General features: G+C 32.6%; 1 protein-coding gene across 5 annotated transcripts in view; it reads left to right on the top strand.

The window, feature by feature from the left end:
• Positions 1 to 25,940, top strand: part of LOC311210832 (sodium channel protein type 2 subunit alpha-like) — a gene marked incomplete at both ends in the record, with an annotated part of 44,483 nt that overhangs the window by 14,132 nt on the left and 4,411 nt on the right. For all 5 annotated transcript variants that reach the window (XM_084289040.1, XM_084289039.1, XM_084289041.1 and 2 more), the window contains 12 exons: positions 130 to 262; positions 1,045 to 1,283; positions 2,891 to 3,064; positions 4,210 to 4,566; positions 6,501 to 6,953; positions 14,443 to 14,560; positions 16,952 to 17,106; positions 17,775 to 17,948; positions 19,960 to 20,082; positions 20,373 to 20,654; positions 23,719 to 23,772; positions 24,605 to 24,746. In XM_084289040.1, coding sequence (XP_084145166.1) covers positions 130 to 262; positions 1,045 to 1,283; positions 2,891 to 3,064; positions 4,210 to 4,566; positions 6,501 to 6,953; positions 14,443 to 14,560; positions 16,952 to 17,106; positions 17,775 to 17,948; positions 19,960 to 20,082; positions 20,373 to 20,654; positions 23,719 to 23,772; positions 24,605 to 24,746 — 2,404 coding nt within the window. The remainder of the gene's footprint in view (positions 1 to 129; positions 263 to 1,044; positions 1,284 to 2,890; positions 3,065 to 4,209; positions 4,567 to 6,500; positions 6,954 to 14,442; positions 14,561 to 16,951; positions 17,107 to 17,774; positions 17,949 to 19,959; positions 20,083 to 20,372; positions 20,655 to 23,718; positions 23,773 to 24,604; positions 24,747 to 25,940) is intronic.

Below are 25,940 nucleotides of genomic sequence, written 5' to 3' on the forward strand. Positions count from 1 at the left end.
GAATATGAACCTGTGTATGTTATGAATTCATTGAAAGTGAAGAGTCTTTTTGATGCCTGTTCTGTCAGTGTTTCTAAAGGTGAATTATATTTATCTCCCTCCCTTCCCCCCCCCCCTTTTTTTTTATAGAGCACTACTACAGAAATTGATATAAAAAAGAGACGTCCAAGTTCATATCAAATACCAATGGATTTGCTGGAGGATCCCAATTTAAGAGAGAGAGCTATGAGTATAGCTGGCATTATCACAAATACAATGGAAGGTGTGTTACAACTACAGATTAATGAACTTTCTTGAGATAGTCATAGGTATTGTATCACATGAAAATACAGAAGACTAAAAATAAGTAGCTACTGCAAATGCATAAAATGAATGGTAGGACGAAATGAAAACAGAAAAGAAGGAGTCTGATAAACAGGCTAAACTAAAATAATAATAAAAAAAAAAAACACACAAATTCATAATAAAACAGATAAAATGTATGTGTTCTATATTACTTATTCATATTGGAAGAAGTGCCTTGCGGTAAGTCTTCCAGTAGCCTATACTGTAAGAATGTAACATAAAATTAAAAGCCAGGCCTTAGTTAATAGGAAGAAGGAAATTTGTAGTGGTAATTTCTTTTGTAGTAGTGAAACTATTATTGAAATTCATGAAAAAGCTTGAATAGTTTTGTTTTTTTTTTTTTTAACTGTTTTTGCTGAAATTAATCATATTTTTATTGCAAATCAATAGTTAGAAATTTGAGGGGTCTGTGAAGTTGGAAGTTTTTCTGTGGAAAGTGTCCTTAAATTTAAATAAGGTGTTTTTGAAAACAAGGTTGTGTGATAAGTAGACAACTTTTTTCAGTTATTAGCTGAAAACCTGTATTGATTTTCTTCTAGTCTTCTGAAACTATTTCATTCAGCAACTGTAATTTCTAAGAAGGTTCCTCCAAACATCCTTAATGGTTCCAGGAATATAAACGTGAAAAAGCAGACTAAACAAAAATGTCGCTTTCTTCACAACTTGCTTACTCTGCATTTCTTTTTTTTTTCCCCTCAGAACTTGAAGAATCCAGGCAAAAATGTCCACCCTGCTGGTATAAGTTTGCCCACACTTTCTTGATTTGGAATTGTTGGGAGCCTTGGTTAAAAGTGAAGAGTATAGTTTCATTTATTGTAATGGATCCACTTGTTGATCTTGCTATCACTGTTTGCATAATTTTAAACACATTGTTTATGGCCATGGAACATTATCCAATGACTGACGCTTTTAACAATACACTTAAAATAGGAAATCAGGTAAGTCCACCAAATGATTTAATTTGATGCAGTCTGAACATTGTTTCTCTTTGAAATATAATTACTTTTGTTTTTATTATTTTTATCATCATCCCATAATGTTCAAGGTTCCATCCAACATGTTAAAGGTTTATTTTTACTAAACATAGTCTAAAAATAACATTTGAGGTATGTTGTATTGAAGCGTATGATTTTCCACATTGACATTTCTGCAAATAGAGTTTTCAATGACCAGAGTTTGGATGACAGAAAATCAAAAGAGAAATCTGACTTGATTTTGTTTAGTATTGCAAGAAAAGTAGGCGCCAAATTAGATACTTTCTACTGTAAGTATCACTAAAAGCACCAAAGCACCAGATGTTGGATATTGTTATGGATTAATATTTTGCACTGTTTTTGTTGTTGTTGCTTGTTTGTTTGTTTTTGTTTTGCTTTTTTGTTTTGTTTAGTTGTAATTTTGTTCAGAGTGTTGCTTCAACTGGTCCATAATAATTTGGAAAGCAAAGAACTTGTGACTTATACCAAGAGTGTTGATACAGTTGTTTTCCCTGTGAGATAGTTTTGTATCCTGCCTGTAGGTGGTTTGGTTTATTTCTTTGCTTGTTTTTATAATGGCAATACTACAGATCATCTGCTATACTTCTCACTTATGCTCATTTTAAGTGGAATTTCTGGTGATTGTGGTGTAATTCAGTTATTACAATAAATGAAATTCCAGTATATATTGGGAATACATTTGGCTTAAGTGCAGAGATGTTAATGTGTCAACATTGGAATTGTATCTTGATATTTTTAGCCAATACAGAGATAGTTCAATTGTTTACATGGCGTAAGAGATCATTGTGGAAGATAATCATGTCATACTGCCATCTTAAAAAAGATTCAGGGTGTATTTTAGGAGAACAGTATTTGTGTAGTTTCAGCAGTTGATTTCTTGCTTTTTGAACTCTTTGAAAGATTGACAGATATTCTTGATTTTTGTAATAAGCTTGCTTATATTTCTAGTTAAACATGGTTTTGCAGTTCTGTAGGTGCTGGTGGGCATACATTTACAGTAAATACAATGAATTTACTCCCTTTTCAGAAGTGTTGTTTGCCTTCTGCTTCTGTCAGAGGCTGAAAGGTTTTGCTTCAAACATGAGCCTTGACAGAATTGGCCTTTTTTTTGCAGCTAGCGAGAAAAGACGTGCTAATTTTACTGTGAGCTCTCCTGAAGGGTAAATAGCACATCACTCTCCACCTTATGACCAATTCATATTTTTTCCACACGTTAGCTAAAGCAGCTTCCATTGTGGCAAGAGAGACTTTATTATCTTGCTGGGGAATGTTCTTTTAATTAAATATGGCAGATGTGGGAAGCAAACATGAGGCCCGTTAGGTATAGATTGTTCTTCATGAGTCACTAAATGCATCATGGGTTTAACTAAACGTTAATAGAGTTACTCTACAGCTCCTTTTGATTTTGCCACTTCTCTGTGATGTTCAACTTGTGATGATTTTCCTTATTGACATCCTGCTGTAAGAAGGTTGTTGCTATTAAGTCATTTTTGGTCTTCTGGTTTAACTCATACTCATCTATTAAGTAACAATAAACATTCTTGTTTTAGGTTTTTACTGGAATTTTTGCAGCAGAAATGGTTCTCAAGATAATTGCCATGGATCCTTTTTATTATTTCCAAGTTGGCTGGAATATTTTTGATAGCTTTATAGTGACCCTTAGTTTGGTGGAGCTTTTTCTGTCAAATGTGGATGGATTATCTGTTCTACGATCATTCAGATTGGTAAATAAATTAATGATTATAATTATGTATGGAATTCGGAATTTTAATTGTACCCATGTAAATAGACACAGTATTTTTATACTCATATATTTAATATTACATTAATACTATATTTTTTTCTGAACTGTCACAGGATATCTCTGCAAACAGGTTTTACAAAATTATTTGTGTTATCATGGAATAATGTGTTCCATTTTATGGTTCAGAAGAAGCTAAGTGCTTGTCAAGGGAAAGAACTGTGATACTGTTCTAATTGTATTAACACGAATGGGTAACAGCACAGTGAGTGTACAATTTACTTAGTGCATACTGAGAGAAGATGTAAATAAATAAAACATTTGTAGTCTTCTGTCTCCTCCAATGTGGAAGTTGTCAAAAGTTTATTCTTTTTTAAAAAATTGTTCTTTTAAAATGCAGGATTTATAAATTTCATAAATTAATTTTAACAGATCGTTTTTCCTCTTGGCAAAAAAATGCTTTATTTTAATAGAAAAGTAAAAAGAGAAATTAAATTAGAAACATATTTCCCATGTTTTGCATGTATTCAAAAACAAAATATGTTTTTATATAGTTTTTATTTTGGGTGGAAAGAGTGAGAATTATACGTTTTTCCTTCATAAGTTGAAAGGTTTGACTTGGGGCTTATGTTTGGTTTTTATTTCCAGACTGTAGGTCTGGTCCTTTTTCTGTTTGCTGGAGACAACATACTTTTTAAGATGCATCCTTCAAGGTTTCAGAATTTTTTTTTATTTTTTTATTTTTTTTATTTCAGCAGAATTCTGTTGCACCTTTTTTTTTTTTTTTTTTTTTTAACGCATTTCTGTACAAAATGGTTGAGATGTGTTCAGAATTCACTAGCTAAATAAATTCCACTAGTGTGCTGTTTCACTCGTGTAGAAGAGAATACAGATACGCTATACAAAAGATAAGGATAAAAAGGTCTAAAATTTATAAGCCTAAAAAGAGTGGATTTTATGAAACTCCTGTTTCTGTATAAGCTATGGATGTTGGAAACCTGTTGAAGGTTATTTAGTTTTTTATTTATTTTTTCCTTATTATTAAGAGACACAGGTCTGTAATCTGTTTATTTCTATAGCATTTTTATAACTACTTATAAATAATGTCTCTGTATTTTCATTTTTCAGCTTCGAGTTTTTAAATTGGCAAAATCTTGGCCAACTCTGAATATGCTGATAAAAATTATTGGCAACTCAGTGGGGGCTTTGGGGAATTTGACCCTGGTGCTGGCCATCATTGTGTTCATTTTTGCTGTGGTTGGGATGCAGCTGTTTGGGAAAAACTACAAAGAATGTGTCTGCAAGATCTCCACCGACTGTGTACTTCCACGCTGGCACATGAATGACTTTTTCCACTCTTTCTTGATTGTGTTCCGAGTGCTGTGTGGAGAATGGATAGAAACAATGTGGGACTGCATGCAGGTTGCAGGCCAACCTATGTGCCTTACTGTCTTCATGATGGTCATGGTGATTGGAAACCTAGTGGTATGTAGTCAGAATAATTTGAGAATTCATGTAGAGAAAGAATGGTAACAGAACCAGAAATTAAGTGGTTTATAGCGTTAAATGAGTTATTTAAATGTTTTGTATGACTTTCAATGTTATGAATATGGATTCTGAAATAGAGTTTTCTGCTCGTTAGATTTCTGGTCCTATGTAGAATCCTCAAAATTAACAAATGGCCTGTCACGATATGGAGTACAATTCAGAGAATATGGGTGAGAGGGAGAAGCTTCATGTGTTCAGATTTTTATGGACTAGTACTTGTTGCTTAGAGTAGGATGGGCCCCACAAATATTACGCTCCCAAAATGGGAGTTTGCTTTTTGCAGAAGAGGACTTTCTTCCTAAGCACACTTCCAATCACACATAACCATTTTTCTTTTCTTTTTTTTTTTTTTTTTTTAACCTACTCTTTTCTGTCCAAATGACTGCTTTAAAATTCTTAGACTGAAGATAAAGCCATTTTAAACCTTGCTTGCTCCTAACATATTACACAGATAGGGTAAGGAAACTGGAATCGGAAGGCACTAGTTTTGCATTAAAACAGATGGAAATACTTCACATTTTCATCTCTTCAACTTTTTTCTTGCCACTTCTTAGGTGCTTTTTATAAACATCAGGAGTTGGACTCAATGATCCTTTTGGGTCCCTTCCAACTTTGGATATTCTATAATTCTATGATTTTAAAAGCAGTCTTTATTGCATCTTCTTTTTCTCTGAAAGTATCAGACCAGTTTGTACATTAACATGCAAAAATTTATTTTAAAATGTTTTATATTTATTAACTGAACAGCATTTGAGGCTTTCACTGCTCAGCGTTTTTCTCTGCTTTTCTCATTACACACAGAGTCTTTCCATGCAGTTCTAGATCTTTTCTTTAGGGAACTGTTGGCAGCAAAAGAGCTCTTGAATTAGCCATCCTGGTCTCATTCTTTAGTAATAACATTTCTAATAGGAATAAGCTGATTATCAAACCAGACATGCTACTACTAGCACAGCCACTTTCTCCAGGATTTTCTGCAAATCTATTGTCTTATAATAAAAAAAAAAAAAAAAAAAAAAAAAAAAAAGCAACATATCCTCCTCAAATAGCTTTGTAAACCACAAGAGAGAAATCTGTGGAAAGTAGTATTGAACTCTGATTTTTTTACAGTATTCACTGTATTCTTTTTTTATACCTTAGCTCTAGCAGATTTTTTTCATTTATTTATTTAGAGTAGACAGTCTCTACTCCATTTTCAGGGCTCTATTATCCAGTTGTCTTTCTGTATTCCCAATATGTAGTTTTTACCCTGTTTTCTTCAGAGGTGCCTAGAAGAGCCTGGTCTAAAGAATTTGAGCTGCTACTCTACAAGTTCCTTGGCTACTTCAATCTTAGTAACTTTTGAGCCATTGGTAAACTCTGGGTTTATATAACTGAAATTTATTCTGTGTTTTGTCTTGCAGTGGGAAGAGGATGAGAGCTAAGTAAGATTTGGGGAAGGGGTTGCTTCATGTGTTTTAAGTCACATACAGCAAAATACTTGTGTGGGTTTGGACCAGCCTTTAAGAAAGCTCTTTCTGGACAGATCAGCTATGCCTTACTGCAGAGGGCTTCTCTGTGCAAGAGAAGTTAAACATTTTGGATCTGTGCAGTTGGTACCAAAGATACTAATTTCTAGCCTTAATACCCTTCCACAAACATGAGCAGAAGTGGAATTTACAAGTGTCTTTGTAGTCATACAGCAACGTAAAACCACAAAAAGCAACTGCATTGGGTATTGTTGTGTTTACGTTGCATTTACATGTTATTTACTGTTTAATTTCCAGAATCATATACAGCAGAGGAGAGCATTTCTAAGCTGTTCATAATAGGTGATAGAAGAAACATGTCAATGAAAAATTGAGAAAACCCAGCTCTATTATCTTTGTTTTTAGGTGTTGAACCTTTTTCTGGCCTTGCTGCTGAGTTCATTTAGTTCAGACAGCCTTTCTCCTACAGAGGATGATAACGAAATGAATAATTTACAGATTGCTGTTGCAAGAATTCAGAAGGGAATAGATTATGTGAAGAAAAAAGCAGGTGAATGTGTCCAAAAATCTTGTTGGGGAAAACAAAGAGTTGTAAATGAAAGAACAGCAACAGATCAGTTGAATGATGAGAGACACCATTGCATTTCCAACTGTACCATTGCTGAAATAAGGATAGATACAACTTACCACAGAAATGAGAATGGAACAGCCGGTGTTGTAGGTAGCAGTGATTATCCACCATTCATAAACAACCCAAGCCTTACTGTTACGGTACCAATAGCTGTTGGAGAATCTGATTTTGAACATCTAAATACAGAAGAGTTTAGCAGTGACTCAGATTTGGAGGAAAGTAAGGAGGTAAGATTTAAATTGTTTACGTTTTGTATGAATGAATTGTTTTGATCTTCTGACATATAACACTTGTATTCTTTCATAGTATGGCTCTTCCTGCTTAGAAATAGAAAGTGATTACAATTTGAAATTGTTAGACTAGACTGAAAGTCTAGTCAATTGTGATGAATTGGGAAAAGCGTAGCTAAAGAGAGTAGGAAATCCAAGCAGAATTATATAAAGACATATAAAACAATTTATAAAAGTGTTTTGAAAAGCAAGGTTTTCTAAATTTTTCAGGTGGATAGATAAACTGATACATATGCTTAATTAAATAGACAAAAGGCGTATTGCCTTAGTACATTATCATCATAATATTTACATGAAGTGAGGATGAAAGTAAACTGCTATTAAAAAAAAAAAAAAAAAGGATATCTTAAAATAATAATGCCCTTCGTATCTGATTTTTAAAGCTTGCTGAGTTCAGAATTATTAGTGTAGGATAAGCTAACAAGGTACTAACTCAGGCTAATCAGAGCAGTAAATTTTCCAGTTCTAAAGTTAGAATGATTAGGAAAAGCCAAGGAAACAATGGCAGTATTATAAGGTGAATTTACCAAATAAACAGGATGAGAAAAAATACAATGTTTACTTCTTGTTTATGGGGGTTTTGAACAAGATGATTTTGCCTTATTCTTTCTTTCCAAATTTTAGAAATAAGCTTGTTGTAGCAAAGTGTAATTACATTAAATTTGAAAGGTGTAATAAGTTGACTCTTTAAGTGTTTCTTTTATTGTACAATGAAGTATTTAATAATATTAGACTTGTTTGCTGTCTGAACAACTCGTTTCCTGACACTTGATGTCCTCCATCTGCTTTTTGGAGGTTGTACTTCTTTGTGTGTTACGTTAACCTTTCAGCTGAGAAGATCTTAGATTAACAAAAGACCTCCTCAGAGTGAAACAGAAAATATTTAAAGCTGCTGAACAGCAGCTATATCTTTTGCTTACTATTAATGTGAATAAAGGATACTGGCCTTAGTGTGTTTAAATCTTGGTTTTGCGGAATATCTGATGATATTGATGGTAATTTTTTCCTGGTTGGATAACTGTTAAATCTACACCTTGCCTGGAAATTATGTAGAAATTGAAGACACCTGGTTCTGCACTATTCTATATTTAAGAATTGGGTAACAACGTCTGTTACAATCCATAATGTACCTTAAATTATTGATATTGCTTACCCAGAAGTTTTCATGTTTGACCCAGTAAATTGATTTTGTTTTGCCATATGGCTTCTTTCTGAAAGCACATCCTAGATACACGTTCAGAATGTAGGGAAGACTAGAAATAACCTTGAAAATAAATTGCAAGGAAAAATATATCTCTGTTAATTACTAGTATTTAAAGGACACTTAAAGCTCAAATATATATGCTGTAGGTGTAGCTTTCTTTCTCTTTCTTTCTTTTCTTTTTTTTTTCCTTTAAATTTCAGGCCCAAGTCCAATACACATCTGTGATCTTCAGATATTATTCTAGTTTTATCTCTTTTAATATGTCCTTAGATAAGCTTGAAGCACTAATCAATAACAATAAATGCTATGTTTTGCCAATGTGTAACATATCTTGAAAACACATATTTAAATAAGTAGGAATCCATACTTCTTCTGTATCCAGTACTCAAAAAAAAAAAAAAAAAAAAAAAAAAAGGTACCATGTTTTAACTTCATTGCGTACCATTCTTACTTCTCACAGGAGTAAAATCAAGCTGGATCATTCAAGAACGCAGCTCTGGTGCTTTTTAACCAAGCAGAGCAACGTGTCAGCATGTTTAAACAGGTTACCTAAACAAGTCATGCATATATGATCACTTTTGAGATTGACTGGCCTGCATGCTACTCAGCTACAATATATTTTTCCCCATCCATTGCAATGTAGTGGAAACATGCACAGCCACTGAGTCCCATGACTCATATCACAGCATGGTTGGGGGCAACCCCAACGTGTTCCTCTGTCCTTGTTACATCTTTGGTATTTTCTATACTACTGTGGCATACGCTGCATGCTTTGTAGGCTTTAGTTACTGTTAACTGAATTAAATGTCAAGACTGTTCAAGGTTTAAAGAGATTAACAGCCTATAACTTTATGAAAGTGCAAAGGTAATTTTCCCTTTTTTCTGTTCATCTGTTGAACCATGTTTTTAGCTGTCATGTAATTACAAACCTTTTCTGATCATATTCATTTGCCCATTGCCTATTGATCTTTATTATTACAGTTTTGTGTATGCTGAAATGCTTATATCTTTTAACATAAATCGTTTCATGTCTATTCACAATGTTTTTATCATTTACACTGCAGTTTTCTCATGTAAGAGAAGCTAAAATAATAGGATGAAAGACACTCCCGGGAACAATCAAACAAGCTTTTTTATGCATATGTATAGTCCTTTTGAATTTAGATATACTAATTTAGTTTTACTCATGAAGTTTGCATGTGTCTAAAATTGGAAGTTAATAACACATCAGTTTAGCTCTTTGTCAATAATAGTTGTTTTTTGTGAATTTAGTCCATTTGTTTGGGTGTTTTTTGTTGGTTTTTTTTTTTTTTTGAAAGACAAAACATTTTAAGCAGAAAATCTGTGTAGCATTTAGGTGTCTAAACAAATCTGTGTATTTTAAAATAATTTAAAATGAGGAAGATAAGCAAAAAAAAATGAAAGGAAAATTAAGAATAAGGCTAAAATGAAGGCATTTATTAAAAAGACAAAATAACAACTAGTACCTTCCCAAATCTCTAAACTAAGGAACTCTAAAACTACCAACTTATGTATTTCCTGTTCCTCATTTTCTCTCCTGTATAGGCAGGCAGTTCCACTTGCCATTTAGGAATCATTGAGGTATTCCTTTTCCAAATACATTTTTTCATGTGTTTTTGTTGTGGTATCCTGCATTATCTCTCATGTACTCTTTTGTACTATATTATTTACTACAAGTATTTCAGGTCTCAATTTTGTGACCAAGGAACCTGTAAGCTGTTCAGAAAGATGATCAGTCTTCCTACTGATATTTCAAACCATTTTAGAAAAGTGGGAGAGAGTAGACCATGGTAGTATTCTATCTTACAGGTGCTAAGTATGGGACAATGATTTTGTTTTGATGGATATTATTCATGTGACTCTGCTTCTGTTTCAATCTCCTACTGCCATGAATCTGGACAGGTTCAGAACAATGTGTAAAATAGCAATCCAAAGATTCAGAATGTTTTAACTCACAAATACTTGAATTTTCATTTGGCTCTTGCATCATCTTACTACTGCTTTACTTGGGTAATACTATGATAATTTATTTAAAAAAAAATTGATGTTGGACTAGATGATCTTGAATGTCTTTTCCAACCTAGATGATTCTGTGCGTGTCAGGTTTTTTTTCCCTATTACATAGAGGTGGGGAGAGTGGTTTTGATTTTATGTTGGCGAAAAAAAAAAAAGTATATGGGGATTACTCTTCGAATAATAATTTGCAAGCCTTATTTAGAAATATTTATTTTCTTCATTAAAAATACTCCAATATAAATAAAAATGATTGTTTATTGTTGTTATACTTTACTGTGTTAATATATTGTGTGATCATTATATTATAATGATTATATATTCTATTTTTATTATTAATATAAATGAAAAGACCCCAATAAACCTAATTTTACTGGTTGTGCTTACACTAAAGTTCTATACTCGGGGGGCAGTCAGGCTGAGACTAAATGGAAAAATAAGATTTGAAGACATATTTCATGCTGAAAATAGAACCCATTAAGCAGGGAAATACTCAACTGATGGAATGTAAGTGATGTGTAACAGAGATGTGCTAAGAGTTTCTATTGCATTTCTACCTAGTAGTTGGGTTCTCTTATCTAGGAGACTCCTGAAACATATTCTACCAAAGGACTGTTACTAATAGTTGCCTTTTGCTTTGCACTCTTAGAGAATTATGCTCATTGTTTTGTCCTCCTTATTTTAAGCAACACTGATAATTTATTTCCTAGCTTCTTTCTACTTTTTTTTTTTTTTTAAACATGATAATTTTTCCCTTTTATATCAAATATTTACAGTTGTGTTGGTAGTATATATTCTCTTTGATTTGGAAATTGGGAACTGTATCAGATTTTTTTTACTATTTGAATATCAAAATGTGAACTATAAGTTGATGCACAATAGTCAGCAGCATGTGAATGATCAGTGAACTACTCTTTATTCACTCTTGTTATGGAGTTTTCTGTAAATTCATCATCTGCAATTTTGCACGCTTTCATTTATTGTATGGAAGATGATGCTCACTACAGTTTGACACTTTAATTACCTCAAGCAATCCTAAGTGGCTTCAGTGGAACTATTTGCTGTAGTAAAATTATTCTTTTAAGTATTTGTGCCATTGTTCCTTCAGAAAAAGAAAACATGAGCTCCAAATTTTGACCTTATACCAGTACTAGAGATATTTGTGTTGAAAAAGTTAACATATTCAAAATCTGAGTTATTTTCACTGCCAGTGCTAATACTTTCATCTTTAAAAAATATATTAATGAGGGATATATATTAAAGAGCAAAAATATTTTAGGTGCTGATTTGAAAACCTAATCAGCTTTTGAATATGTGAGTTGATCCATTCAATCCAGTGCTTAGTGCATATAAAACGAGGCCTTCTTACCTTAGTTTGGTAAACTTTGAAGAGCAACCAAATGCTCTGGAACATGAAGGAAATTTTTCCTAAAACTCCTGCTACTGGAGTGGTTCACAAAAACAGTTGAATCTCTGCAAACATTGTGTGTGGCTGAGAAACTACCTGAATGTTTAAATTGGTCAGAACAAGAAACTTTTCTATACATACTGATTTTTAGTGTCAGAGTTTTTTGTTGTTGTTGTTTGATACTTTTTATCTTAATGTGAGTGAAAAATGTTGGCATAAAATATGAAAAAGACAACTGTTGTTTATCCTTCAAGCCCAGGATTATATCCTACAGTGCCCCTAGAAGAAAGAGGGAACCAGACCAGCTGTTCTTGATATCAAAACAGTTCAGAACTTCCAGTTTGAAGTCTCTAGAGTAAGAGTCTCTAGACTCTATAGAGTCAAGAAAATTGTATTCTTAAACTAAAAAAAATAAAAATCTCAATAATCTCTGATTAATCTCTGATTATTCTACCATGGAATAAATGAGATATGTAACTTCATGTTTTAAACTCATTGATTCTTTGCAGTTTCTTCTGTATTTACAGTTCTTCTTTTACTGTTGTTAGTACTTAAATATATATTTTTTAGTTCAATTCATGTCTCCGCTCAAATGGTACACTAATCAGCTTACAATTTAGACAATCCAGGGCACTTGATGTTGTTCTTAATTTTCATTAACACCATGACACAAAATGTTCTAACTACTAATTATATATATTTATACATATATAATTATTTAGTTATGTTTTGTAATTCAATTCATTGTTTCAGTTTATCCACCACTGCTGCGGCATTTTTCAAAATATATGCTAAGTCGTGGAATGATGAAAGCAACATATTAATAAATTATGTGTATATGTAGAGCTATTCTCAGATTCAGTAGAATTTGTGCTTGGGAAAAGTGTTATTGTGAATATTGGTATTTTAAAATCAGCACTTCTAAAAATGATAATGACATGTTTACATTAAATATGAATAACTTTGAGGTTTTATTTCCTATTATGCTTCTAAAGTAGCTGCAAATTGGGCAATATCAAGTTGCCTTTTAATAAAAGTTAATGCAGAACACTGAATTACTTTTTCTTATTCAGTAGTCTCCGCCCTCTTTCACAAACGTAGCAAAGAAAAAAGTAGATTTTTATTTCATACTTCAAATAGATTTATCCTCCATCATTTCAAAAATGAGGTGTAAATATTGTGAATAGTTTCATTGGATAGTGCCTGCAACTTGTCTTGTTTCATTTTAAATATCTCTTTAAGTATCTTTTAATCATGCAAGTCTAGCTAAATTCATGAAAATTCATGAAAAAACACGGTTAATTCTACAAAATTGAGGCTGTTTTACAAAGTGTGCTTACATCATTCCCTACATCCCTACAGACATTTAGTTGTGTTTCAGTTAATCCATTACTGACATTATGTACTTTTCTAATAATAAGATCATAAATTGACAGAGAATGCTGTGACCTAAACTACTTTGACTTAGTTTGGTACTCATACTCAGATCAAGTGTACGGGACACCATGGTCTTCCTTTAAAATCTCCAGAGTATGGATTTAGTGCAAGACACATTAAGATGACAAGATAAAAAATAAATTAAGGAATTTTCTTTTATTAGCATTTGTTTAGCAGTAATTTAAATTAATATCATTTTAACTATTTTAAAATACATATCCTTATTCTCTGGGTGTTAACTGTACAGGTATGTGTACCAGAGTAACAGGTAGTTTCTGAATGCACAATGTAATACATATGTGCATTGACAAAAGAGAATGCGAATTAATGCCAGTTGAAATGTATTTATCATACTTTTTTCTTTTTTGAAAATTTTAATAGATACGAGAAAAACATAAATATTCATACGGTGGTGATAATTATATGCTAATACATTGGCATATTTATTATCAATGAATAATAATGTGATAATACAATTAGCATATTAATAAAATTGGCATATTAATATATTAGCATAATTAATTTCATAAATGTGTTCAGATTTGAATATGAGTTTGAACATTTCCATAACAGGATTCTGTATCAATCCTGTTTTTTTTACTTTAGCACTTTGTAATCTAGATGATGATAATGATCTTAAAACCAAAAGTAAATAAATGTATTATCTGTGTTCAATGGTAACCGAATTTTATTGTCAATTTTTGTCATATGCAAAAAGTAGTTGGCTTGCATCATTCTGACGTTTAAGATGCCAGTGAAAAAGAACTGATTTTTTTCCCTTACTTTTACATTATGAAAAAATGTCACTTTATTAAAATCAGTCCATAAAATTCTGCTTCATTTTCTTCCTTGAACAGTTTATCCTGCTTGGTCACAGTGTAACATACTACTGTGAAGGATTTACTGTCTTAAGATTGAGAAGACTGATATGATGAAAGTAGTTACCAAGATAAACGAACTTAAAACATACTGTATAACTCATATTGGTTTAAAATGTAACAATGGAGATGTATTTTAGGAAAACAGTAGAACGCAAAATAAATGTATCAAAAAATCTACTTGGTAGTAGTTAGCTTCAAGGAATGCTAACATAATAGTGTAATTGGACCAGGAATTCTGAAATTCAGTGAAAGATTACATGATACACCTTGCAAACTATAGGTAGAAAGTTGGATGATTTATGCACATTTCAACAGCATTGACTGCTATATGTGGATGCTTGTATGTGACAAATATTGTTCTTACTGTTACTTGTACACTGTGTTGCATGCTTAATGTTAATTACAGTTCCAAAATGTCAACATTATTAGAGTATAACTGCTACTGTGGAATTTTATTTTCAGAAGCTAAATTTTTCCAGCTCATCTGAAGGCAGTACAGTTAATTTAGCTCTCTTTGGAGAAGAAAAAGCTGAGACTGAACCAGAAAAAGCATCAGAGCTACAGGCATGTTTTACAGAAGGTATGGAAATAAAATGTGGGGTTAGCAATTACATTTGAGTTGTTTGCAACAAGCATTCACAGTCCAAGGAAACTATTCTGTAATGCAGTCCCATATCTTTGTTTAAGTCTTAGGATATGATTAATTTTGCCCTTTTTAGATGGTTGTACTGAAGACAATAGAGCCATTTTTGTGATGCAAAATTAAATATGCGTTTGATTATTTATCGTGATGTAATTTTAAAAACTGATTCTTAGCAATCAGTATTCCTGCTGATTTAAATGTCAGTCTCGTTAGTGAAATCTGTGAGACCAAACTGTAAACCAGGTTCGCTCCACTTAATTTGAGCTACTTCACTGAGAAGCTTAAATCAGAGTCATGTGATTACCTGTGTTCCCTCCGTAGTGCTAGAAAGTAATCCAGTGGACGATTCACATCTTGGAAAGGCTGACTCAGACAACAGACTTTTTATCTTGACGTTCCACTAATGACTGGGGGCAGGAAGCTATGTGCATAATATAATACACATGTATGTGCATAAACATAATGAGGGACGCAACAGGTGAATCAAATTAAATGGGTTGAATGAGATCCTACATTTTCATCCAAGTAAAGAAGTCTAATGGCATACTTAAATGTCCTTAGAAGATTGTTTGTTTCAGTTCTGCATAGCAATATCCTTTTATAGACTACTGAACTTTACTATACAGGAGCTTTTACCTTTTTTTTTTTTTTTTTTTTTTTTTTTTTGTGATATTACACGTTTTACCTTCCGTTTAAGTCATGATTAAAAGAAAGTCATTCAAAATAAAATATGTTCTACATTAATGCTCTTATCTTGTAATGCATCTTATCTTATAATGCTCTTATCATTTATTGGCTATGCCTTTTGATGTAGTGTTATAAAGACATTTTTGACTTAGGCTAGAGCTTTTGTCCTTAGGAGTATTTATTTTAAAATAATGTTTTGGAACATGGGGCGATGTGCAGGCTCTTGATTAAAAATATTTATACTTCTCAAATACTTCTATGTTGTATTACAATTCTTTGTTATATTACATGCTATCTGTTATTTTCGGTGTAGAGTTATTTTTTTCAATATGTAGGCATTTTGAGGAGTTGAAGGTGAATTTATTTATTATTTATTATAAATAACAAAAACATCATGCTCTTCATCATGGTGGTAGTTTTATGTGAGCTGATGAAATTCAGTGTAACCTGTAGGACACAAACCTAACAACACTCATCGGAAAACTAGAATACTGCCTTTGGGACCCATTAAAATAATTTAAACATGGTTACTTTTCTATATGATCAATCATTTTTAAAGAAAGAAAAGCCAGGTAGTGAGGTTCACGTATTTCTTAGACTGTAGGCAGCGCAAATAAACTCTTGTGGTCCCATGATGTGGTAGAGAGCCCTCCAAGGTGAGGCTTATTTTGCGAATGGCTATCATGAATCTACCATGTGGAAAAGCTTCTCCACTATACTTAGAATATATTGCTCTCATCTACTCATGTTTTTCTGAGAAATTATGATGTGTTCTTCGAATTACCTTGAATTAGTGAAAATATAAATTATTTAAAGTATTATTAATGGAAAATAATATTTCAATATACGGTTTAAATAGTTATTGGAATTGAAAATGTACCTATAATATATCTTGTTAAAATACCTATACATCTTTTTTTTTTTTTCTTTGGACATTTATTTATACATTTTCATACGGTTTACATAACTTCCATGTTCCTGCTCAAGCAGGGATTTTCACTTTTGAAGAGAAAAGTCCAATCTATGGATATAAAAGTCAACTCTTACTAGGTTACCTTGGATGGGAATCTGGAAGTTATTTTATAGCTTCTAGATTATATTGCAATCTCCGTTTAAATCAGGTGTTTGTCTTGAAAGGAAGTATCATTAGTCAACTCTTGAAGTAGATATCAACCCTCAATATAACTTAAAGGGTGTTTACATCTGTGTGGTTTATTTAAACAGCTGAGAGGCAAAAGTCCTTTTTAAAAAAAGCTTCTGTACTCTTGAACTAGTTCATATGAAAGTTTTTACATTGTCATGTTGTTTCTACTCCCTGGCAATTCTATGTGGTCTGTAGTTATCTGTATATAGACAGAAAATATATTTATAAATGAGAATTAGCTCAATTAGATGACCAGTATTGTTTCTAAGCTTAATGGAGTATAAGGGTAGTAGGAAAAAAATAATCACTTCAATGCAAGCCTTCTTATATCCAACGTATTAAATCAAGAAGGCAAGTATGCTTTAAGCAGAATCCAGCAATTTGAAAGGCTGACTACATGTACCTCATGAAACAGGAGCTAGATGAAAGTGATACTGCTGTTTCAGAATAATGAGAATTCCACCTTTAAAGTGGCTTGTCATTGTTTATATTGTTAGGCTGTATACAGAAGTTTAAATGCTGTAAAGGCAATATAGAAAGCACAAAAGGAAGAATCTGGTGGAACCTTAGAAAAACATGCTACAGGATAGTAGAACACAACTGGTTTGAAACATTCATTGTCTTCATGATTCTTCTCAGTAGTGGTGCTTTGGTAAGTACACCCATAAAAACTGTGTCTATGAAGAATGTTTTATCAAAATCATGGTTATAACACATCATCTGTGGTCATAAAGAAAAAGAAATGGTTTGAAAGAGAGCTTGGAGTGAAGTTCCTAAAATATTTTCCCAGTGTATATAAAATAAATTATTAAAATTCTGCTGCCAAATAACCTTCTGCAGGTTAGTTTTTGATGAATATAACGTGATACGTGTGAGTGCTTATTGAGATGATTTTGTTTAAATTCTTGTTTAAGAAATTATAAAAATCGTACAAAATCATGCAGAAGTTTTATGCAGTAACTGGAACAGTTATTCTGCTGTAAATTAGAATAATCTCCAGAAGTAGTACAGATACTGATTTCCTCGTGTTCTCTCATTATTCACTTCTGTTATTGGCATTCTGTGCGACTATTACTCAAATTTCCAAAACGCTTTTTGGCAACTTCAATCATTATATTGTAATCCCATTGTCAGGAGACAATAAAGTCTAAAATTTAGCATAAGCAGAGACTACAAGTATATCCTGGCTTTTCAATGTAAAACATATAAAGATGACAGCAATTTTACCTTGCCTTTTTTTTCTTCAGTTCTTGTGGCTTAAATTCTAGTTTGTAAAGACCTGTGAATATCTTACTTATATACAACCTATATTTCCAACAGGCTTTTGAAGATATATATATTGAGCAGCGTAAGACTATCAAGACCATACTAGAATATGCTGATAAAATATTCACTTACATCTTTATTCTGGAAATGGTGCTAAAATGGGTGGCCTATGGTTTCCAAACTTACTTCACTAATGCTTGGTGCTGGCTGGACTTCCTGATTGTTGATGTAGGTATTATGGTCTCTAAGTAGCACGTTGCTTTTGTTTAGGCAGCTTGTATTATATGTGACACATGCATATGCAGTGAAGAATACAAATTGAGTTAAATATAAGAGAAAATGACGTGCTGGTGAATGTTTCCACTGTAATTGTTCCATAAGTAACTAAATCTGACTTTGTCTGTATATGTTATTAACTTCATCTCTTCTGTCTTTGTTTTGTTGCTCTGGGTCCCAATCAGGGATTGAGGTGTGTCATCTGGAAGGTCTTATGTCTTCTGGATTTGGTGACAAAGCAAAGAGGAAGGGAGAGGGAGGGAGATTTAAGTGAGCATATAGGGTTAGCGTAGGACAGTTGATCCTGAGCTTAATGAGTCATCGGTGAAGAACTGTGGGGAGAGAATATCAGGTTGTCATGAAGACAGAAAAAGAAAGGGAGGGCAAGGAGGCAGATATTGAAGTAAGGATAAGGTTTGAGGAAAACAAAGTAGTGATAGCTACTAATGAATGATTCCTAATGGTAACTGCTAATGAATGATTCCTAACTTTTTGCAATGCTCATTTTGACTATTACTGGATTGAAAGGATAATTTCAGTGCAATTCTTCCATTTTTCTTTGATTTACCTTTTTAGATTACTGTTTTGGAAGCTGAAATTACTTTGGTTTTGTTTGGTGATGTCTCAGATCATAGAGAATGTCCCTTTTAGCTTCTCTGAGTTATTCTAAGAGAAAAAGAACTTGGATGTTAGGTGAAAGGTCTTGTTACTCTTGTTAGAACTCTTGTTACTGTCACAGCTATTGTTTTCCAGGAAACTGCTGTCTGCTGTTACATGCATTTGAGTGCATTGCTTTTAGGTAATTGTACTAACATTCGTATTTATGTCATCATACAGTTAGTATTCATGCTTATCAGTGTCCTGTCTGATTCACCATATACCAACATGACGACTTACCATCTGCAGGAAATATTAATTGCTAGTTATTCATATTTCGTCTATTATGTGAATTAGTTCTAAGTGCAAATTAGTAGAAGCAAATGCTGCTGGGTCACATTTTATCATGTCTGTAATCATCAGTCTTAGAGTATTGTTTAGTGCTTGAATGTTGCACGCAGAATGGGATGGCTTTTTAGTACTTTACAGGCTTTGACTGAGTTTATTCAACTTATTATTATTATTATTATTATTATTATTATTATTATTATTATTATTATTATTATTATTATTATTCAGATTGTCATGCCCTCACAAACTTCAGGGGGGCTGATGAAAGAAGTGAAAGAATGCTTGGAATTTTTTAAGTGCTGAATCTAATTGGCTACTACTTTCATTTGAACTCACTGCAAAATTTTAGTGTAACACACATCTGTGGACATACCTAATCATGTATCCTTTGTAACCAGTGTTGGAACTGCATGTGGTTTTCACTTTCTGCTTGACTGAGAATATTTTTGTGACATCTGAAGCGGAAGAATAAAGCATTGTATTCACCAACAAATGCAATGGATTTACCATATTTAGTATTTTTTGTTTTTTCCAGCTGTTCTTTCACTAATTCTGAATCTATTTATTCCTTTGTGTTGTGTGTCTTTGTTAATATTGTATATAATGATGCACATCATTGTTTTAATTTCTAGTAGTCCCCCTAACCTATTGCAGTGGTTTGTACTAAAATGTTGGATGAATTCCTAACCATTAAGAACTGATGAGAAATGCAAATATACTATTTAGTATGTTGTCCCAGATACCTGAGAAAAATGTTGCATGTAATTCAACACAGCCTATGCCCTGCCTTTTGTAAAATTATTATGTGCTTTTTTATATATGCATAACAACACGTCTGTTATGAAAGTTTCAGAGATTTTAAAGTCTCTTTTAGTTTAAATTGTTCTGAAATTTACAGGCAACTTTATTTTTTTTCTGATACCCAAATTGATGTTTTATTTCCAGTAGGCATTATACTTGTATTGTGAGGCTATTCTAAAATTTAAAAATGTTAATTTTATATTCTTTCATCTAGGTCTCCTTGGTTAGCTTGGTAGCTCATGCCCTTGGTTTCTCAGAACTCAGTGCAATTAAATCCCTCCGAACACTAAGAGCTTTAAGACCTCTAAGAGCTTTGTCACGCTTTGAAGGCATGAGGGTAAGAAAAAAGGAAATCATGAATTAATGTGTAAAACAAATTCATAAAAATATGCTTAATAAATTATTAAACCACAGAGGAAGTCCAATCGGCATGTGAGTTAACAAGGCACATAGTAACATGTTTTATTCTATTATGTATATTTCTATTTTTATTGGCATTTTTTTCTGTGTATTTTAATGATTTAATCTAAATTTTCAGCTTAATTTGGAAAAATAAATGGTTGCTGATATTTATATATAGGCACACGCATGCAGATTTTAAAAAGCTTTTTTTCTTTTGTTTAACAGGTGGTTGTGAATGCTCTTACTGGAGCAATCCCATCCATTATGAATGTACTTCTGGTTTGTCTTACATTCTGGCTAATTTTCAGCATCATGGGAGTAAATTTGTTTGCTGGCAAGTTTTTTAACTGTGTTAACACCACAACTGGTGTTCAGTTAAAACCCGAAGAAGTTGATAATGTAACTGCGTGTGAAAATCTTATGAGCGCTCATCAAGACGTTCGATGGAAAAATGTGAAAGTAAACTTTGATAATGTTGGAGCTGGTTATCTTTCTCTGCTTCAAGTCGTGAGTGTATCAGTTTTGATAAATTTGTTTTCCAGCTTTAAATTTTGTAGCAGCAATATTCAGTTCCATAATTTCCAATGTTATTTTACAATATATGGATGGATAAATGATTGTTTTTTATAAATGTGTTCTATTAAGCTATTTATGGACTGTGGTGAAAATCTGATAGATTCTATGGCAATTTTGGAAGAAGAAAAATATCTAATATATGTCATATGAGTATAAAGTTCCTTTGCACCCAACCATTACTATATTTCCAAGTTCTACAGAACTAGTTAAAATCTAGTTAAAAATGAATAAATAAATAAATGCAACTAGGATTAATTTTCTGCCATGGTAGTCAAATAGATACATTCTACAGCTCATTCAAATTAGAAAGAGTACACTACTGGTATGGGGATAAGGAGATGAAGGAAAAAGTTTTTAAATTCACTTTTTCATTTCTGTTCTTTCCCTTCTTATAATTCCTATTAGTCTAGTCTAGTTATTGTCTGTCAAGTGTTGTTTGTGGTTTTTTATTATTATTTTTTAGTAGATAATTTGTAGCTTTTTTCTAGATGGGCAGTTGCCAAAGTAGAAACCTCTTTCAGAAGCAGCATGTGTAGATTGGAGCCAGTAGGACAGAAACATGTATTCGTAATCAGGTTCACTTGACACACTGCTTCTGGGAAAACATTTGTGTTCATAAGCACTTGGCCATTATTCTGTCTCTTAAACTCTCCAGCTGGTAGTGAGTAGCTTGTATTGTCCTAGAAAGTTACCATCTCAAGGATGGTAAGCTCAAGGGAGAAGTAGTAGCTATTTCTAAATGGCACTAGGCTATTGCATAATTCACTGATCTGGAGGACAGCAGTGTCTTCGCCTTTGTTACTCATCTTGCATAGAATTGTTCAGCTATGTAATGTTTCCAATAAACTAAACATTTATACCTTAATATCATGGTGGACAGGAGTATTTTCCTGGAGTATTAGGCACACCTGGATTTATTTCACTATATCTGATAAACAGTAGAAATATTTGAATTCCTGTAAATTTTTCATGACAACAAGTATTAACATTATTGTTGCCACATGTAGTCACTTCCTATTTGGGTTTCAATAGTTAGTCTTTTTATTTTATTTCTTGTAACAAAAAGTGACTTTCTGGAACACCATTTCAGGCTAAATTGTTCAGAAATCAACAAAACTGGTAGAAGGACAAAGGTGCTGGTCAGCTTCTCTTGAGACAAGGTCTTGATAAAAATGTGTTTTTTCTCAGACTCCCACAGGCATGGTTTTTGCTCATCGCCTTTCAGCACAGGAATAGCAAAAGCAGATGGAGAATCTGAAATATTTAATATTGGTGGTAGTTTTCCGCTCATCCAAAAGTCCAAAAGCTCAGTTGGGCCTGGTTAGCCATTATACTTCTGAACAGTCAATTAACTGCAGTACTGTAAATTTAAACCTGTTTATAACTTTTTTTCTTCTCCTACTCAAGCAGTTCATCTTCTGTGGGAATTCTCAGTTTTCTTTGCGAGAATTAAAGGGAGGTAGTAACTTAAATGCTGGATTCTGCATTATAGTTCCGTGAAGGACTCAGTTATACACAATGAAGTTGAATTTATACCACTCATTCAATAACTTCATTCAGTAAAAGATGTCTGGGCCCACTGTCACACCTCTTTTCTCTGTCACAACCAAAAGAAAATTGCTTAGTTAATGAAGACTTGATACGTTGAACAGGGAAGAAACATTGTTTTTTCTTCCTATGTTGTGAATAAGATACAGTGTCATGCTGTAGCCAACACTTTTTCTATACCTACTAGGCACCTCAGGCTAATAATTAACTTCTCCTTCATTTTCCACAGTCCACAGGTAAACATAAGGATTATGTTCATATTGGTAGAAAATATTAAAATGTGTTATCTCAAAGAGTATGGTAGTAGATACTATTTACCTGTTTATATAGTAGAGCTATATAATCTCTGCACCCCACACCTGTAATAGCTTACACCATGTTCTGCAATTTTTAAGCTTTGTTCACAAAAATCAGTGAGGGCAATCAGAAAATGGTGCCCGTATTGAGACAGATCTATTACATTGATGGTGTCTGTTTTTAATCCCTTCATCTGTACTTTGTATATACTATGAATGTTACTAGTTAAAAAAGTAAAATATGTAGACATTTCACACAGGCAGAACTTTCATTCCCTTACCACCATCCTGAACCACAGAGAGGTTATTTTCAGTAATCTCACAGTCATTCTTACCAGACACAGGAGGTACAAAATCTGTGCGTAAACTGGACAGCAAAGAGATTACACATGCTAACAAATCCAGTGCTGTTATCTTATACATATTATATAAAATATTATATTATATATATATTATTTATATATATGTGTATATATATATAGGGTAGGAAGGTATTTCATATTCGAAGATATATATATATAAACTTTTGAGACTGTGTAGGTAAAATTGTAGCTAAAAGTAGAGTTGCAGCAATTTTAAATAATAATTTATTTCTCTGAGTCATATAAAATGGTTAAATTAAAACTTCTCTTCACATAGTAAATGCAATAGTAACTTACTTTTTCTAGGTAGAAACCGTCTGTCTAGACAATTTAAAACTTTATATTTTCTTAAGATTTCTTGAGACTACTTATCTTAAGGACTTTCTTTCAGGACTATTTGCATATTCTGTCTGGAAAATGCCAACCAGTGGTGGCATTCTCTAGTTTTTGGTTGTCAAAAAGTTGGAGCTGAGAGAAAGACTGCAGTTTACAACAAGGCTGTTTTACTCAGATATTTATTTTAACTCATTCCACATAGAATTCATATGAATTTGCCTGAAGGCTAGAATTTGTTTATTGTTTAAGTATTAGTAACTAATAATATACCACAGTAAATTATTTTTTGTCAATAAATCACTCATTTCTTACCACCATCTCTTAATATTCCCTTCTTTTTCTGTGTGCAAGTATGTTGCAAGAAAGTGTTATATAGTTCAGAATGTTTACAATATTTGAGGTGTCTTTTTATTTAAAGATTTGATGGAAAATGTTAACAAACTTTGTTTTTAGGCAACATTTAAAGGATGGATGGAGATAATGTATGCTGCTGTTGACTCTAGAGAAGTAAGTGCAGTGTAAAATTCACTGAGTTTAAACAAATACAAGGTTAATGTGATGCTTCTTGAATGGCATTTGAAATAAAGAAACAAAGAATAAATATCAAATACTGGTATTTTTCTATATAGATCTTAAATTATAAAGTAATTAAGTGCATACATTTTAATAAGTTAAAAAAAAAATATATGGAAGTAGACCTACATAAAGTTTTGCTGCTTTAATAAGTTAATAAGTAATCTATGCCTAACATTGAGTAACATAACTAGTGAAATTTGAAATTTAGTTTCCTATGGATTTCTGTCACTGAGAGTGTACAATTGTATAGATCATGTTTTTCTCGTCTCCAAAATAAATAAATAAATAAAGCAAGTGACAGCACCTGCAGCAGCTAATCCAGAGCTATATGCTGCACTCTGACAATCTCAAAAAATAAAATGGCAGAATTTTTCCCATTTAAATGCAGGTATTTGTTTGCATCTCTCCTCTATCCAACTACTGATCTGCATACAATCCATAGGAGCTGAATTACTTTTGATACTTGCATACTTCTGTCAAATTTAGTAGGTTATACATGAAACATCAAGTGCTATTAGAGACAAGCTGGCAGACTTAAAGGGGAGGAAAGGTGGGTCTGTGGGTGCATTCACAGATGCCTGTATAAAATAAATTTGCAAGATAAAAGATTAAGTGTAGGATATGCTCCAAAATAGCTAATCTGCATCCCCCCTCTCTTTCCTTGTTGCTTTCCATCTGGTTGCAGCTTCTGTTTCTGCTCAGTCTTTTGTAATTTGTCTTCACTGTTATCAGTGATGTATTGCTGTTTTTCTGTGTTATATAGGAAGGGAAACAGCCCAAGTATGAGGATAACCTATACATGTATCTTTACTTTGTTGCCTTTATCATCTTTGGATCGTTTTTCACCCTAAATTTATTCATTGGTGTCATCATAGATAACTTCAACCAACAAAAAAAGAAGATAAGTATCACCATGTTTCATTTTCATGATACCTCATTGTCACTGAGCATCCAGCAAAGTTATATATTATATCAAGGATCCTGAAACTATTGATCAGTACTGCAAGATGAGAGAGAGTTAGAAAACTGTGTCATAAGTTGGTAGTGAGTTTGTAAGAGAAAAAATTATTGATGTGTGAAAATGTGTTCTCTTGCCTTTTTTTTTTTCCAACTGAAAAGGTTTATGTTATTCAGACAAGCACAGGTTTGTGTCAAGAACTCCAGGAGGATTAAAGTAGATCAAAATGCAAACTATGATGGCAAGTTAAGTTCTATTTGGCGTATGATGGCAAGTTAAATTCTATTTGCTGTCTATAAACTTTAAATGTTGTATACAGTAGTCTTATTTTTCTGTGCGTTCTGTTTGAAACAGAATCATACTGGAATTTTGTTTAATAAAAAGGGTGCCACTAAGTGGCAGAACATAATTTTGTAGAAACATAGACTTATTGCCTAGGCTCATACTCATGATTCTGGATGGCTTGTCAAATTTGATTCATTGTACTCAAAGAAAGATATTGATAGACTTACTGTGATGGAAAATTCCAGTGAATCTTTGCATATGCCATGTATAGAAATCTGCATGGAAGATACCATGCTGGAATGAGTTCTTGTAAAAAATCTTTAAAAAACAAAAACAATTTTTTTTACCTCTTAAACTCTTCAGATGGTCTGTTAAAGTAATCTAATCCTGACAGTAAGTTTTCTGGATAATCTTGCCTGAATAAGTCCAGTGAAATGTACTCAGTCATGGTCTACAGAAAAAGATTAAATATTTTAAGAAATCTAAGACACAAATAAATGTGTTACACTTTTGACAACTGTCTTTATATTCTCATTTGAATTCTGAGAGATTTTAACTTTTTGTCTCTTTGACAGTACTTTTCCTCTCGCTGTGCTCTGTAGAGAGAGCATAAATTGTCATAAAAATTTATTCTCTTACTGAGGTGTATGGAAATATTTGTCTCTTGGATAGGAACTTTGGTCTTGCAATTCTTTTAGTCCTCTTTTTCCTCATAGCTTTGCAGTGTTTCATTTCTTCTGATTTTTCCTCCATCTTGCTTCAATTTTTCTGTCCATTTCTCTCTTTAGCCCTCAGAAGGAGAGATCTTGGCCTATATCATAGAGGTTTCCCAGCATGGCTTTTGAAATCCAACCCT

Source organism: Netta rufina, assembly GCF_964035555.1.
Source record: "Netta rufina genome assembly, chromosome: 6".
Lineage (NCBI taxonomy): Eukaryota > Metazoa > Chordata > Aves > Anseriformes > Anatidae > Netta > Netta rufina.